The sequence below is a fragment of the Monodon monoceros genome, unplaced genomic scaffold (assembly GCF_005190385.1).
Source record: "Monodon monoceros isolate NGI ecotype Baffin Bay Population unplaced genomic scaffold, NGI_Narwhal_1 Super_Scaffold_12, whole genome shotgun sequence".
NCBI classification, from domain to species: domain Eukaryota; kingdom Metazoa; phylum Chordata; class Mammalia; order Artiodactyla; family Monodontidae; genus Monodon; species Monodon monoceros.
The window spans coordinates 60703158-60718485 of record NW_021703768.1 but is presented as its reverse complement, the minus strand read 5'-3'; the positions used below and the strand labels follow the sequence as shown (position 1 = coordinate 60718485).

The 15328-nt window shown below is 39.7% G+C and overlaps 1 protein-coding gene across 4 annotated transcripts in view; it reads right to left on the bottom strand.

Moving 5' to 3' along the window:
- The window catches only part of IQGAP2 (IQ motif containing GTPase activating protein 2), a 284603-nt gene that overhangs the window by 49491 nt on the left and 219784 nt on the right, over positions 1 to 15328 (bottom strand). For 3 of the 4 annotated variants that reach the window (XM_029216538.1, XM_029216540.1, XM_029216539.1), the window contains exons 16-20: positions 12073 to 12215; positions 10042 to 10212; positions 3900 to 3983; positions 2690 to 2761; positions 1955 to 2024 (exon numbers count right to left, since the gene is read on the bottom strand). In XM_029216538.1, the coding sequence (XP_029072371.1) occupies positions 1955 to 2024; positions 2690 to 2761; positions 3900 to 3983; positions 10042 to 10212; positions 12073 to 12215 (540 nt within the window). The remainder of the gene's footprint in view (positions 1 to 1954; positions 2025 to 2689; positions 2762 to 3899; positions 3984 to 10041; positions 10213 to 12072; positions 12216 to 15328) is intronic. The other variant, XM_029216541.1, reaches the window with a different exon arrangement.

Genomic DNA, 15328 nt, shown 5'->3' with positions numbered 1-15328 from the left:
CTAGATTTTTTTTTTTTTTTTTTTTTTTTGCGGTACGCGGGCCTCTCACTGTTGTGGCCTCTCCCGTTGCGGAGCACAGGCTCCGGACGCGCGGGCTCAGTGGCCATGGCTCACGGACCCAGCCGCTCCGCGGCATGTGGGATCTTCCCGGACCGAGGCACGAACCCGTGTCCCCTGCATCGGCAGGCAGACTCTCAACCACTGCGCCACCAGGGAAGCCCTCACTTAGATTTTTAAACTGGAATTTCTTTTATCTTTGTAACTTAAAAAAAAAAAAAAGTAAGCAAGTAACAAGCATCATCACAACCACCTACAAAAACATGTTCCCTAGAAGGAAACGAAAAGCAGCCTGTGTTTGTTTGGAAAACTTACCCTTAAATTACCTATTTTAGTGTGTTAGGGCTCAGAAAACAAACCCCCTATTCAGCTTCCTTATAAAAAATTAAAGATTATCTACCAACTAAGAGACGAATCTCATCAATTCCAAAGTGGAGCAGTGTGGCATTGGAAAGACTGGGGACCTTTCCTCCCTCAGTTTGCATGCTGGATTCTGGAATCTAGTAGAATGAGGTAGTATCCAGAAGATTCCACGGGCTTGAGGCAGAACCTGGCCTCTGAGGCTGCCGGATACTTTTCCTTAACAAGTACCAGGGAAGATCTTTCTTAGGCCATACACTTCACTCCATAATTCAGACAGACTTTTGACAATAAAGGGTGTTGGTGAAACTACTTAGTAGCACTGTGCTAGCAACATAACTGAACAGTTCTTTATTTCCTCCAAAAAAAAAAAAAGTAAGAAACAAGGCAGTTAGAACATAATGGCCATTTTCATTACTAAAATACACACTGATTTGTTTTGCCCTCTCAAAACTAATCTTGAATGACCTGAATATTTGAAGAATTTAGGCAGTACTAATAAACTTATCAGCAAGCCCTTCTAGACTTAATCTATGACACGTTCTTTATTACATGTTCTTGTGATAGTAAGAATGTTAAAACTTTAGCATATAAAGAATGATCTTCACTATGTAAAAACAACAACAACAACAGAATGACAAACATACGCAGAGCTGAAACTGAAAAAGACAGCACAAATGCTATTTCTGGGTGATTTTTATTTTATTTTGCTGTTTTCAAACTTTCTACAAATGGCATATACTATTAGTATAAGGAAGATGATTTAAAAAACCATAGGTACTATGAGAAGTCCAGAATGAAATTATAGGAAGATGTTTGTAGTTATCTTTGGGAGGTGAAACTGTGTGCTTTTTCCCTTCTTATTCATATTTCCAAATTTCTTATATGACTGTTTCATTCTTAAAATGAGAGGAAAAAAAAATCACAGGCCAGGTAATAGATTAAACAGTATTCAAATTTAAGTTTATCTTCTGGCTCTTTTGCATTAGATTCCTGCCTCTAGCTCAAATTTAATATAAAACATCAGCATTTATACCAACTCCATATTTTAAAAAGTGAAGTGTAGTTGATTTACAATGTTGTGTTAGTTTCAGGTGTACAGTGAAGTGATTCAGATATATATATATATATATATATTTAATATTCTTTTTCATTATAGGTTATTATAAGATATTGAATATAGTTCCCTGTGCTATATGGTAGGTCCTTGTTGATTATCTATTTTATATATAGTAGTGTGTATATGTTAATCTCAAACTCCTACTTTATCCCCCCACCCCATGCAGCCCATTCCTTTTGAAGAAGAAATCACATCTACTGCATTTACCCCACTCCATTTAGATAGAAGGGCCCACTTCCTGTCATCACATCTTCCTTTGTGTACTGGTTCAGAACCTGGGGCCTGAGATGGTCAAAATCTACTGGAAATAACGGGCATCCTCTGTTTCTGGAGCCGCCACTGAAGTGACTCAGATGGAAATAACTTGTCCTTGCCTGGTTAATAAGGGATACTTTGTCTCAGAATGCTCCCACTTACCCAATGTTTTGTAGTCATCTCTAGCTTTGTTTGCTCTCAATAGAGACTGTATTTTCACAATTTCATTGTTCTGCGGAAAAAACAAGACCAGTCACAACCTCCCAGAGTCCCATCTACTCCACTATTTTAGAATTTAGAACTATTTAAGAAGTGACAGCGTTTTCAAAAGCGACACTATTTAGAACTGATAGTATTTAGATGTGGTGCAGTCAATGTTTATTTTTGCATTCTCTTTGAAGAAAGGGGCAAATAAGTTAGCTAAAATATAAACAAGACTGCAAAGGGACCGTTTAAATAAAGAGATTTAAAAAGGGAAAAGAATTTTACCACCAAATTTAGTTGGTCCAATCTATGTTCACATATCTATTCTTCAAAGATCCTAAAAAAATTCCTCCTGCGGGTGTCTATTTAAATTACTCGGTTAGCAGTAATAAGCACTTTACAAGTAATGTTGGAAAGTTGAATCTTTTCTCCCTGGCATTACTAGCCCACATCAGTTTTCTCTCGCCCACCTCCTTTCCAGTTCCGAATGGTGAAGTCTCACTCTGAACCTGAGTTCTGAATAAAAAAATGTAACAAGCCTCCAAATGGTATCACATTGAGTTCTAAAACCTATTTTCTCCTCCTAGTGTTCATTTCCACCATTTAATAAAAATCATTCAATGCTAACATTCAACAAAGTATTCATTTAGTTCATTCTCAGCCAGGATAAAAATCCACATGTGTGTCTCTTACATGATCTCTGAAATACTTCAGTCGTGAGAGGTAATTCTTTCGTGCTGTTACCATCCGGAACCAGGACTGAATCTAAAAATAAGTTAAAAAGAGAAATCCAGGCAATTACCAGATAACCTTTCATATCTCTTTATGGAGTCTTTTAAAAATAATAGAGAGATAATTTGATAAAAAAGTAAAAATTAGCAGCCTACCAACTAATAAACATCTAAAGCTTAATCTTTACCTTCTACTTCCTTCGTTGCTTTTTCTCCTAGGGGTTCAGAACATGTTACACGTTATGGTGGGGAAGGTAATGTAGCTCTTCGTACTATTTGGCTTTAATCTCAGTAAATAAAAGCCAAGCAGGCAAGGCATTTTGCTGAGAGTTGCCACGGGTCAGGGGATCAAATGAAACCAAGTTCAGGGTTGCTTCCCACATCTCTTAAACGCAGCGAATATTCTTTAGGTCTTTACAGGAAAACGTTTCAAGAGGTCTCACGAGGGACCAACTGTGACCCATGGTTTTCTGAGCGAATAAGCATGTGTTCCAGGGTGAGCAAAGGACATTTCATTCAGGAGCTAGTAATGCACAAGGGGTCTAGACCATGTCATTCTTTGTCCTCACGGTTTAAAAAGTCTTCACAAATCTCATCTGATCCCCATCTCTCTCCAGTCCCACTCTTGTGACTCTGATCTGGATTTCCAAGTTTCTACAAGTTCACTGCTGTACAGTTCTTTAGTTTTCAGCTCTGAGACAGTGGGCACTCCATTGCGTGTTCTTTCTCTAAGCTCGGAGCAACCAGCCTTGGTGGGAAGCTGGGTTAGAACAGCCCACCACCTAAATACAGGCCCTAACTCAGCTCTACTTTCTCTTGTCACTGGCTTTGCATTTGCGTTACAACTAAGGTTTGCACTGTTAAATTTGAGCATTCTAAACATTATTAGCGAAGACCATAAGAAGAACATAAAATAAAACTGGGTTTCCTCCAGATTTTAAATAATCAATTTGGACTTGTTAGAGAAAGAGCATATATTATAAAGGACCAGAGACAATAGAGTGTTTTCATGGACTTGCTTGAAGATGATCAGCTAAGTGAGTAGTGGAGGTATGACTCAAACCCAGGACTTGCTTCTGATGTCAAGGCTCAAACATAGTCTGTCTTCTAGAAGCAAAACGAAAATGAAGGAAAAGTTTAAGTCAAGCACTAAGGTAGGAAAGGGTGTTTACCTTCACAACAGAAGGAATATTATCAATGAACATTTGTCTCCTGTGCATATAGGAGGCCCGCTGTTTATGTCCCTTCCAAAAAGCCTGTGGAAAATAATGAGTTACAGAATTACTTACATGTAACAGTTTATTTTAGAAAGTGCAAGGACGGAGTACATCTCAGGAGACACTGAGTTGGGACAATGTCGGGGATCCTCCCTTTCAAATCTCATCTGGACACCATCTCTAGGGGTGGACATTAAACTGGGCAGAGCATACCAGCTCACACCTGAGGCTTGCCCCAAGTTTGGGAACGGAATTACCAGGTGGAAGCCCAGTTTCTGGTTTGAAAGTTTAATTTTACCAAGGCCCTGGGTGATAAGAAGTCATAATAATATGGAATTGCCCTGAAACATACAAACAGATCAATTGGGTGCTGGTATTATTTGGTAACAATATAAGATGCTTCAAAATAATGACTAGTAATTAGCTTTCCTCTAACAAGTGGGCCACTGTGATCCAGACTGAAAAGGAAGATGACTCTGGATCCCTGAAAATAGGAGTACTGTGATTGATCTTTTATTATTGCATCTAATTTTACATAAAGTTTAATGAGGCTTCATCAACATAGCTTTACAAGGTTATCACCATCAAAGAGAACTTTTACAGGAAACATTTGCAAAAAGTGGACACAAACTGGTATCTTTAGAACGATAAATCCATAGCTGTTATAAAGTTTATTCCAATTCATTTTTGAGAATCTTTTTATTGAAACATATCTTTGTAATTCACTCCAATTCTCTGATTTTGTTTATCAGGTTAGAAATGAAATACAAGTTCTGTGTTAAAAAGGACAAATACAAAAAAATCAAGTTTTTTTTTGGCCTCGCAGCGCAGCTTGCGGGATCTTAGCTCCCTGACCAGGGACCGAACCCGGGCCACGGCAATGAAAGCACCGAGTCCTAACCACTGGGACACCAGGGAATTCCCCAAAATCAAGTGGTTTTTTTTGTTTGTTTGTTCAAGTTATTTTTTTATAAATTTCTTTTCACATCTGCATATATCAATCTACCTCATTCCTTCTTCTTAAAAAGGTATGTGGAATTTTATTGCCATTTAAAAAATAATATACTTTTTGGTAATGATTCAAAACAAAACAGTCATGATGCAATAAGTACCCAACTGAGTACTTGCTCCAGATTTCCCCTCTCAATTTAAATCCCTAGAAATGATAAATATGCTTTTTAAAAAAACTTAATTTTGAAATAATTATCGACTCATAGGAAGCTGCAACAGTAATCCATTGAGTTCCATGTACCCTTTTATCCAGCTTCCTCCAATGGAAACATCTTACAAATATGCTTTTAAAGCAATCCATCATAGTGCTAGAACACAAGAAGGCATATGGGTCAAAAACTATGAGGGATCTTGGAAGAGAGAAGGTAGCTTGAATTGGCTGAAAGAGGGAACCACAGAACACAATTCTACAAATGTTGGGAACCTCTACAAAAAATGTGAGATGGCTCTAAGCTTGAGAGAGCCTTGAATGTCAGTCTGAGAAATTTTGGGAAAGTTGTCACATCACTCATTGCCAAGCAGTGAGGGGAATAAAAGCATACATGGGGAGTAGGGATTGGGAAAAGTACAAAAGATTATAGCCTTTTTGGAGGGAATTTAGCAGTATCAAATTTAAAAGTATTTAGCGTTTCACCCAGTGTTTCTAATTTTCAATATACCCAGCCTAAGGAAATAAAAGTACCTGTGTAGAAAAACAATATATAAGCATTTTTGTTGCAGCATTGTTTGTAATACCGAAAATATGTAGAGAACAGAATATTGACAAATAGGGAAACGGGATAAACTGTGATTGCACTCATACTAATGGCAATCTAACTAGTAACTTATTTGTCATGATGGGTCTCAATGGTGACTCGTGTTTTTGTGGCTAACACTGTTTTAAAGCACAGAGGTGCAAATGTGCCAATAATATTATACATCCCATTCCTTGATCCAAATTGAAAGGCAACCAAGATACTGGGATTAGCTCGATTTCTCATTCTGCGTTTTTGGAATTATCTCAATTCCAGAAACACTATTAATCTCTATTAGCTCAGATTCTCAAAGATTCTGGATAAGGAATCTGTTGTAGTAACAGAAGATCTAATACTGAAGCACGTTTGCATTAGTGGAATGAACCCACTTGTCCGTTTTGTACTGTTTTTAATGTCCTAAGGATTCAACGCTCACCAACAGTACTTTCCTGAAGATTTCATTTTGTATTTCATCTCTTTAATGATTATGTAGATTTTTCTGGAATCTACATTTATATTTTTATTGCTACCTTTCCAAACCAAGGCAACTTGGCTGGGTTTTGAAGTTCTGGTCTATAGAAGCAGAGTACTACAGGCTTCCTATTTTATTTGTCAAAATTTAACATTCTTCTTTTTTAGTTTGTAAGTTTTAGTTTCATTAGGATTGGCTTTTCTCATTCTGTGCTAACAGCACAACTCCTGTGCAAGGCCCAGAGACTGCAGGCTCTTCTAATTAGAGGCTCTTTATTAAAAATAATTATAGGTATAAAGTTGGGAGGAAGGTGCTATTGATAAAAATGCGAAAGGAGACAGAATTCTAAACCATAAAGCCATTTAGAAGCAGCTTTTTATAAACAATTAGAGACAAGGCGTTTACCAAAACATCAATCTCTCTCTTGACTGGTATGAGAACTTGTGTGAAAATTTATAATAGCCATGTTTTTGTTTTGTTTTTTGTTACCATAAATATATTTTCTGTGCAATTCAGCTGTAACAAAGGAGTTTCCCAAGATACCTAGACCTCAGAAGTTACTGCTCTGTTTTATAGATTCTAATTGTCAATCTCTAGAAAATCTGGCTTGCTACGTTGGTTGCCTCGTTTGATAATTGGGCACTCAGGAGAGTAATATTCAAATTACCAACTTCTGAAGCACAAATTCTGTGATCTCTCTGTCAGCCAAGAAAACCCTAAATATTGGCCTCTTTTCCCACTCTGCTTAAAGCTACAATCCCGCAACCTGCAAGAGTAGTCAGTTACATTCAAACAATGTAATGAAGGGCTGTCCCATCAGGTCACCCCCTTCCTCCCGGCCCCAGATTCTGCCACAGCTCCTGACAACCTGCACTTGCTTCACAGAAGCTTGTTTCTTTTTCTTTGCCCCCATGCTTGTGGCACTCTCTGACCTGAAGTTCAATAATTTAGTAATTCTCAGGGCTAAGTTTTGGTATTTCACTATTATGCTTTTTCCTACAAAGTGGCATTTCAGCGTTCTTCAGTTCAAGGAAAAAAATATTGCAGCTAACTCTTTTTTCCTGTCTTGATTTTTCTGATCTCTTCCTGGGCCAACCAACCACCTGGATGTTGGATCCCCACTACCTGCCCTCTGGGTCACAATCTCTGCTGCCTCATCACTTCGAACACTTGTTGAGCACTTAATAGCATACTGGGCAAAGTCTGTTATGTGTATTATCCCATTTAATCCCTACAACCCTGCGATAAAATGGGTATTATCATCTTCAGATGAGAAAATGTATTTTAAGTCATCTATTCTTAGCTTTTTCTGTGATTTTTCTCAAGTTCTCCAAGTGTTTCAATCACTTTCAGTGTCTGTTCTACATTCTGCAGTTATAAGTTCATTCACATTCTAGGATGTCATTTTTCTTCCTCTCTGTAGCTATGGGTTATCTTTTCATTTTATCATGCTGTCTTGTTTCATCATGCATCTTATTAAATTTCTTAAAAGCATAAAGCAGTTTCAGTATAAATATTTCTACTGTCTCCTGGAATATGAGAATCCTTAGATGTTAATTTATGTTTTACAACTTACATCCATTTTTCTTTTTTTTTTTTGCTATAAAATTTTCATTTTTGTTTGAGATTTTTTTCTGGCTCTCTTCTTAAATGTTGGCCATTTTTTCAGGGCTTTCTTACTGTTCAAATATAATATGGTTATAATAGATTCTCATTACCTTCCTCTGTTTACTTGGCCATCTTCTGAATTGTCTGAGACAAAGGATTGGCTACCGATGACATATACTCTCTGTACCATATCTAGTTCCTTGGGAGGAGACTGTCGGTGGTAGCACAGTGGAGCTGGGGTGTGGTTGCCCTCAGCCTGGGAGATTTTTCTCTGAATTTGTTGAGACTACTGTGTCTGGGGTTGATGCAGCCAGCTAAGAAGTTTGAGCTGTTCCACGGAGGGGAAATCTTCAGATTTGACATCATTCCCCTAATTTGGAATGAATCAGCCACTTCTGCAAAAAATGAGATTAGCATGATGCCTTTGGTTCATGGTCCTCTGGTTTTCTGGGTCAGACCATATTCATCTCCAGGCTATAGCCTGACTTTAGACCTCACGCCCTCCTTGTTAGAAAACTGTCAGAAGCAGGGGGAAGGAAGTCATCACGGGGTGACTTCATAGTGTAATGGCTTCTTCTTCAATACTGCTGCTTCCACGGAGGTGGGGAGGAAAGGCTCCAGGTGACTGTTTCCATCTTTTCCCCAGCTCTCTCACGATTTTAGCCCTGGGTCCTAATATCAGGCGGATTTTATACTAGAGGGCTCTGTAGAGTGTCTTCCAACTATAACACAGCTCTGGGCAGACTGGAGAGCTTGAGGTTGGTCCAAATTGTGTCACACTGGCTAACACTCTTCGAATTCTGTGCAAAAGTAGAGCCTCAGCATCAGTGTAGATGATATTATACTTAAGATTTTGTTCACTTCCTGTGTGTTTTGTCTACCATTTATTTAAAGAAGGAATAAACTGGAAAACTTACGGGTTCACCTAGAAAAATCCTTTGAGCATCAAGTTTTTTTTTAAATTTAGTTATTTTATTTATTTGATTTTTAGTTGTGTTGGGTCTCTATTGCTGTGCACGGGCTTTCTCTAGTTGCAGCGAGTGAGGGCTACTCTTTGTTGCAGTGCATGGGCTTCTCATTGGGGTGGCTTCTCTTGTTGCAGAGCACGGGCTCTAGGTGCGCGGGCTTCAGTAGTTGTGGCTCGCGGGCTCAGTAGTTGTGGCTCGCGGGCTCTAGAGTGCAGGCTCTGTAGTTATGGTGCACGGGCTTAGTTGCTCCGTGGCATGTGGGATCTTCCCGGACCAGGGCTCGTACCCGTGTCCCCTGCATCGGCAGGCGGATTCTTAACCACTGCGCCACCAGTGAAGCCTGACTATCAAGTTTATAGAAGAAATTTCTTTTAAAAGATTAATCATTCCTGCCTTCTAACATCTTAAGCTCTGAGCAAACTCAGATATTTGAGCACCTATCGTATGCAAGACACAAGAATACAAAAGTTTTAAAAACTCATCTTCTGCCCTGTACAATATTATAGTTAGGTGGGGAAGCAGATCAGTACAGCAATGATCACAAAAGAGAAGCCCTTCAACTTACAACCTTTCAATTTTGGAAATTTAATAGTTACTGGCCAAAGCCAAAAGCCACCAAACTCTGCTCATCAACAACAGTATCACTTTGGATGCAGAAAAAGGAACAAACACACGGCCTTTTGGAAACCAGCGTGGTGGTTGAGAGAGGATGCTAGGGGAACACAGAATAGAAACATCTAAATCTAGCAAGTTCCTCTCCTGCCAACCAGAACATTCGGACAAGTCATGCAAGCTTAAGAAGAAAAAGGTTGGGAATGAGGATGCCTCTTGCAGGCCTGAATGAAGAAGGGGATTATATAAGAGCGAAGATAGCCTCAGAGATGCTACATTTATTTCATGAGCTATTCTGTTCTTTAGGCTACAAGAGCATAGAAACTCAGACGCCACTCAACATCCACTAACCACTAAGAAACCAATTCAAAAGCACCCGAGGTCAGACAGTAGGTGACACAAGGATATCCGCCTTTTTAGAGAAACAGGATTTCAACTCTGATCTCAGGTATTCCCCTGCCTCTGACTATTCACAGTGTCCTGAATACTTTCCAGAAGACCACAGGTGAAAAATCATCCAACATCCTTCCCATCTCGGAGTCTTCAATAAAGTAGACTCAGGGGCACTGATTAAGAACAAAATCTGCAGTCACATTCGTTTATTAGAATGCTGGTAGTTGACTGTCCTGTTATCAAATAACATTTTCATGGAATGACAGTTTTCTGTAACGAGTGGTAGGTGACTCACATACCTGTACTTTGATCACATGCTCTTCTTGTTCATACAAAAATGACTTCCTAGCTTCATGCTCTTTCCTAAGGAGGGGTCCTGAGGTTGCGGCTTGAAAGCGCAGAAGCATATCTTCGGTAGCAGACCACATCTTCTCACGAATGTAATCTGCTGTGACTTCCTCAATAATGTCCTGGCAAGAGATATTTCTTATGGTTACACTTCACACATCAGATGAAAGGAGCATAGAGAGCAGCTTCTGGAAATTTTATCTTTCAGAAAATGATCTGCATAGCTTTTTCTGGCTTGGTGTAAAAAAGATCTGACCAGAGCCGAGGGAGGAACTGGCTCAGCTTCTCTCTAGTGATACGGTTCTGGAATCCTCTGAACTTTGTGCTGAGATGGTATGAGAATGAGGTTGAATGGTCTCAAGGTTTGGAGGTAGAGGTGTATAGATGATGCTGGCAGGGACCAGGCAAGAGGCCTGATCTCCTCAGAGTGTAAAAGAGACAAGGATAATTACAGTAAGAGTACGCATCACCTCCTCCCTCTCCTGAGGGAAAGACTGCAGTGCCCATGAAGTCCTTGGGCTTTTCTTGCCCAGGCCAGAGGAGGCAGATCCCTGCAATGAGTAGGGGAAAACTCAAAATAAACTTGGGAGAAAATAAAAGACTTGGAGCAGAAGAAAAGGCGGTGGGAGAGGAAAGATAAGTGCTATTGAGGGCAGACAGGGAAACCTAGATGAATGAGAAAAAAGGAAGAAGGGGGATTGTGAGAAGTCTTCATGTGGATGATGAACTGGGTTTACTTTTATGTTCTTTGAGAGACGCAAGCAAAGACTGGACTCGCTTCTATGGCGGATGTCTCTTATCCAGTGTGACTGGACTCAATGGATGGTTAATTTAAACAATTAAAAGTGAAATCATATAAAAGATGCATAAATACTTTTAAGAAGACATATGTACATTCTTGAATAAATTCAGTAATTTCAGATTGACTAGAATTTTTTTTTTTTTTAACAGCACAGACCCTCCACTTTTTATTAATCCTGATACTCCACTTCACAAAGTTATACCTAGGGCATCTTTGGATGCCACACGAGCAGTTCTGGCTCTGAGTTTAACCCTTCAATGCTGCTTCTTCACAGTTTGACATATCCTTTCAATGAGAGCATACGGTTTTTAAATACTGGCCATAATTTCATTTTTCAACAAAGCAGCACTAATAGTTCATTTCCACAATGCCATTTTCCTATAAACTCTGGGAACTTTACACATTTGAAATTAGTTAATAAATATGTTTTTCACGATCTTCTTGTCATTCAGGATTTCTGTGGCATTGTCATCCCCAAGCCACAGTGTTTTCTCCGAGTTTTGGTAAATACCGCACCGGTGATTCTGTCCACAATACTGCTACCCTGCAGTATCTTTGATGCTGGTGACTGTGAACAGTTCTATAAGATCTCCATTTGTGAGTTCTATTTTATTCAAGACCAAACTCAATTATTAGAAGTATTTTCTCTGTAAACACACTACAATGCCTGGATCAAAGAGCAATTTTCACATCTTCCGGGTCCAACTTTTGGTCTCAAGTCCAAAGCAATCTTGGTGAACATTCCTTCAAGAGTATTTCTCCTGGGGAAGCATTATTCACTTTAATGGACCTAATGTCCATTAATGTATCTTTGTCATAGGTTGAGGTTGGGGGGAAAGAAATAAGACATTTTGAATACTTACAACCAAGGAATTACCACTAATTGAGCTTTGGTGTCAAGGAAAACCTGGAGATTGATTTCTTAGGATAATCTGTCGTCCTAAAGAAGCTGAAAGAGCTTTATTCCCCTAGTGCTGTTTGGTGTTGCTCTGACATACGGAAAACATTCTAAAAGTTAGTAACCATGCAGCCACATCCAACTGTAGTTCATGAAGACTTTACTCCCTATCCGGTCTTCAAATAAATTAGTTCTTCCCATCAATTCCATGATTCAAAAGTAGAAAAGCAATCACACTTATCTTTATATAGTACACCTTCTCATCAAACACCAACCTCCTACCTCAATTTCTTTTCCCATGAGCCATGATTCCTTAAGCAAGCAGGATTCAGGTGTGACCCAGGAACTCTCTTTTGAATCGATGTTGTAGTAGTAATCATATTTCTCCTGCAGGTTGAGTTTGAGCCACGAACCTTCAGTAGACACTAAAGAAAAAGGTTTGTTAAATTCCAGAGAGGAACATGGAAACTTTCAACATTAATGTAGTTTCTTCAATAAGTAAATTAATTGAATGAATATGCTTTTCACCAAACATTCAGACAGTGTGTTAAAATCATTAGCAAGGGCTCATTAAAATGGGATGAATGCTATGTATTCAATGGCAGCTCCCTGCTAAGCCAAAGAAAAAGGAGGAGAGAGTAATGTCTGATGCTGGCTCCGCATACCAAATTTTTCATGAGGATGAAAAGAGTTGCAAATGGCCAACAAGAAGGAAAAGCAAACAAGGATGGATACCCTAGGTAGATGTGGATAGCAACACAAGGAGACAGGGGAGACCGATGAGGAAGAATCGTCTTTATTTAGAAAGGCTTCCAGCAACTTCTTTGAAAAGGAGTGACCTACAAGGGCTGTGACCCATTATTTAAGGAGAACCCATTATTATTATTTTTTAAAATTAATTAACTAATTAATTTTTGGCTGTGCTGGGTCTTCGTTGCCGCATGCAGGCTTTCTCTAGTTGCGGTGACCGGGGGCTACTCTTTGTTGTGGTGCATGGGCTTCTTATTGCAGTGGCTTCTGTTGTTGTGGAACACGGGCTCCAGGCGCATGGGCTTCAGTAGTTGTGGCTTGCGGGCTCAGTAGTTGTGGCTCACAGGCTCTAGAGCGCAGGCTCAGTAGTTGTGGCGCACGGGCTTAGTTGCTCTGTGTCATGAGGGATCTTCCCGGACCAGGGCTCGAACCCGCGTCCCCTGCACTGGAAGGCGGATTCTTAACCACTGCACCACCAGGGAAGTCCTGAGAACCCTTTATTTAATGATCTGCATTAAACCAAAGCAGAAGTGACTCATCTTTGCAGACAACTTTATTCAAAGCACAAAATGGCATACACAACCTCTGAGGTCACTAAGCAGGGAAAAGGAAAATTCCTGGTCCCTCTGACTCATCTTGCTCTACACAACCACACAAAAGCAGAAAAAAAATGTTGAAAGAACTTAATTTTGCGGGGGGGGGGGGGGGTGGGGTGGATACTAGAAAAAAACAAAACAAAACTATGGCAGTCATGGCTTAAATTGGCCAAGAAGAATATCTCCTCATGAATGTGCTATACTTCCTATTTAGCAATCTATTTATTTTGTTGAATGGTTATGATTCTTGTCCCAGATCAGAGAGCTAAAAACAACAATAAAACAAACTTCTGACCAAGCTAAGCCAACTGCTACCAAGTGCGCATTAGAGCAATTATAGGTAAATCAAAATTTGACTGCATTTCCTCAAAGAATATTTAAATGGATTCAAATATCTAAGCAGAGATAACTTTAAGGCATGTTGATTTAATGTGTGTTGATTCTTTATTTGGTTTTGTGTGTTGATTCTTTTTTTTTTTTTTTTTTTGCGGTATGCAGGCCTCTCACTGTTGTGGCCTCTTCCGTTGCGGAGCACAGGCTCTGGACGCGCAGGCTCAGTGGCCATGGCTCACTGGCCCAGCCGCTCCGTGGCATGCGGGATCTTCCCAGACCGGGGCACGAACCCGTGTCCCCTGCATCGGTAGGCGGACTCTCAACCACTGCGCCACCAGGGAAGCCCATGTGTGTTGATTCTTTACTTGGCTTTTAATGCCCCTCAACTGTTCTGTCAATGCCCAGGAACAGAGATATATCTGTCTTCAAATGGGCAGTCAGGCAGTTTTTATCTGTTTAGAAATGCTGGTCTACTAGAAAATATATTGTATAGTCAAATTAAGATGATCACAAGTAATAATTATATTTTCAATCACCAAGAGTTGTCAGATTCACAAGTGCTTTCAGAATAATGAAAACCCTTTTTAAGGCAACTCTCTCAGTGGGAAGGAAAGAAAGCAAATAAAGATGGTGAAAATGGGTATGTTTTATTTTCATAAGAACTGAGAAGTAAAAAGTTCTTAGTTGGTTAAAAGCCAACCACATTGGGGCTTCCCTGGTGGCACAGTGGTTAAGAATCCGCCTGTCAATGCAGGGGACACGGGTTTGAGCCCTGGTCCAGAAAGATCCCACATGCCGCGGAGCAACTAAGCTATGAGCCACAACTACTGAGCCCCCGTGCCACAACTACTGAAGCCCGCATGCCTAGAGCCTGTGCTCTGCAACAAGAGAAGCCACCGCAATGAGAAGCCCACACACCACTGTGATGAAGAGTAGCCCCTGCTCGCTGCAACTAGAGAAAGCCCGTATTCAGTAACGAAGACCCAACGCAGCCAAAAATAAAAATAATAAATAAATAAATAAATAAAAGACAACCACATTGGCACTGTAAGGGTTATTTGAGTTGGGATGTCAGTGGATAATAGAAAAAGAGAATTTTATCATTTTCACATCAAGTATGAGTTTAGAGTCAGATCAAAGGCTGAGGAGGGCATCTCCAGAACAGGAGAAATACAGTTGGTTTGTTACTTAGGGAAAAGACTAATTACGGGCCTTTGAGGAAACATACAAGAGAAAGATACCCGTGAGTTAAGAGGTGGTGAGCATTCTATAAGGAAGCATACTTTCTAGATGCCTTCCAGACAAAATCATACCTGTATAAGACCTAAACTGAACCATAAGGCTGAGTGATCTACCAAAGAGTGAACACTTGTTTGGGAAAAAATAGACATCCTAGAATCAGAGGTGAAAGAGTAAGAATAAATTATCCTGTTCACTACCCCAAACAATGTTCACAGCTCTTCTGGGAATGAAAGTTAGTCTTTAATTGGCTAGAAAGTTTTTCCTCTTCCTTCTAGAACAGGGGTTGGCAATCTTTTTCTATAAAGGGCCAGAGAGTAAATATTTTCAGTCTTGTGTGCTACAGGTCTCTCATACAACTACTTGACTCTGCCACTGTAGCATGAAAGCAGCCAGAGACGATATGTAAATTAATGAGTGTGGCTGAATCACAATAAAACTTTATTTATAACAACAGGTGGCAGCCCAAGAATCCACTAAAAAACTATTAGAATAAATGAGTCCAGGAACGTTGCAGGATACAAAATCAATATACACAAATCAATTTTATGAAAATATGCCCACACAAAAGTTTGTATACAAATGTTTACAGAAGTATTATTCAGGATAGCCAAAACTGG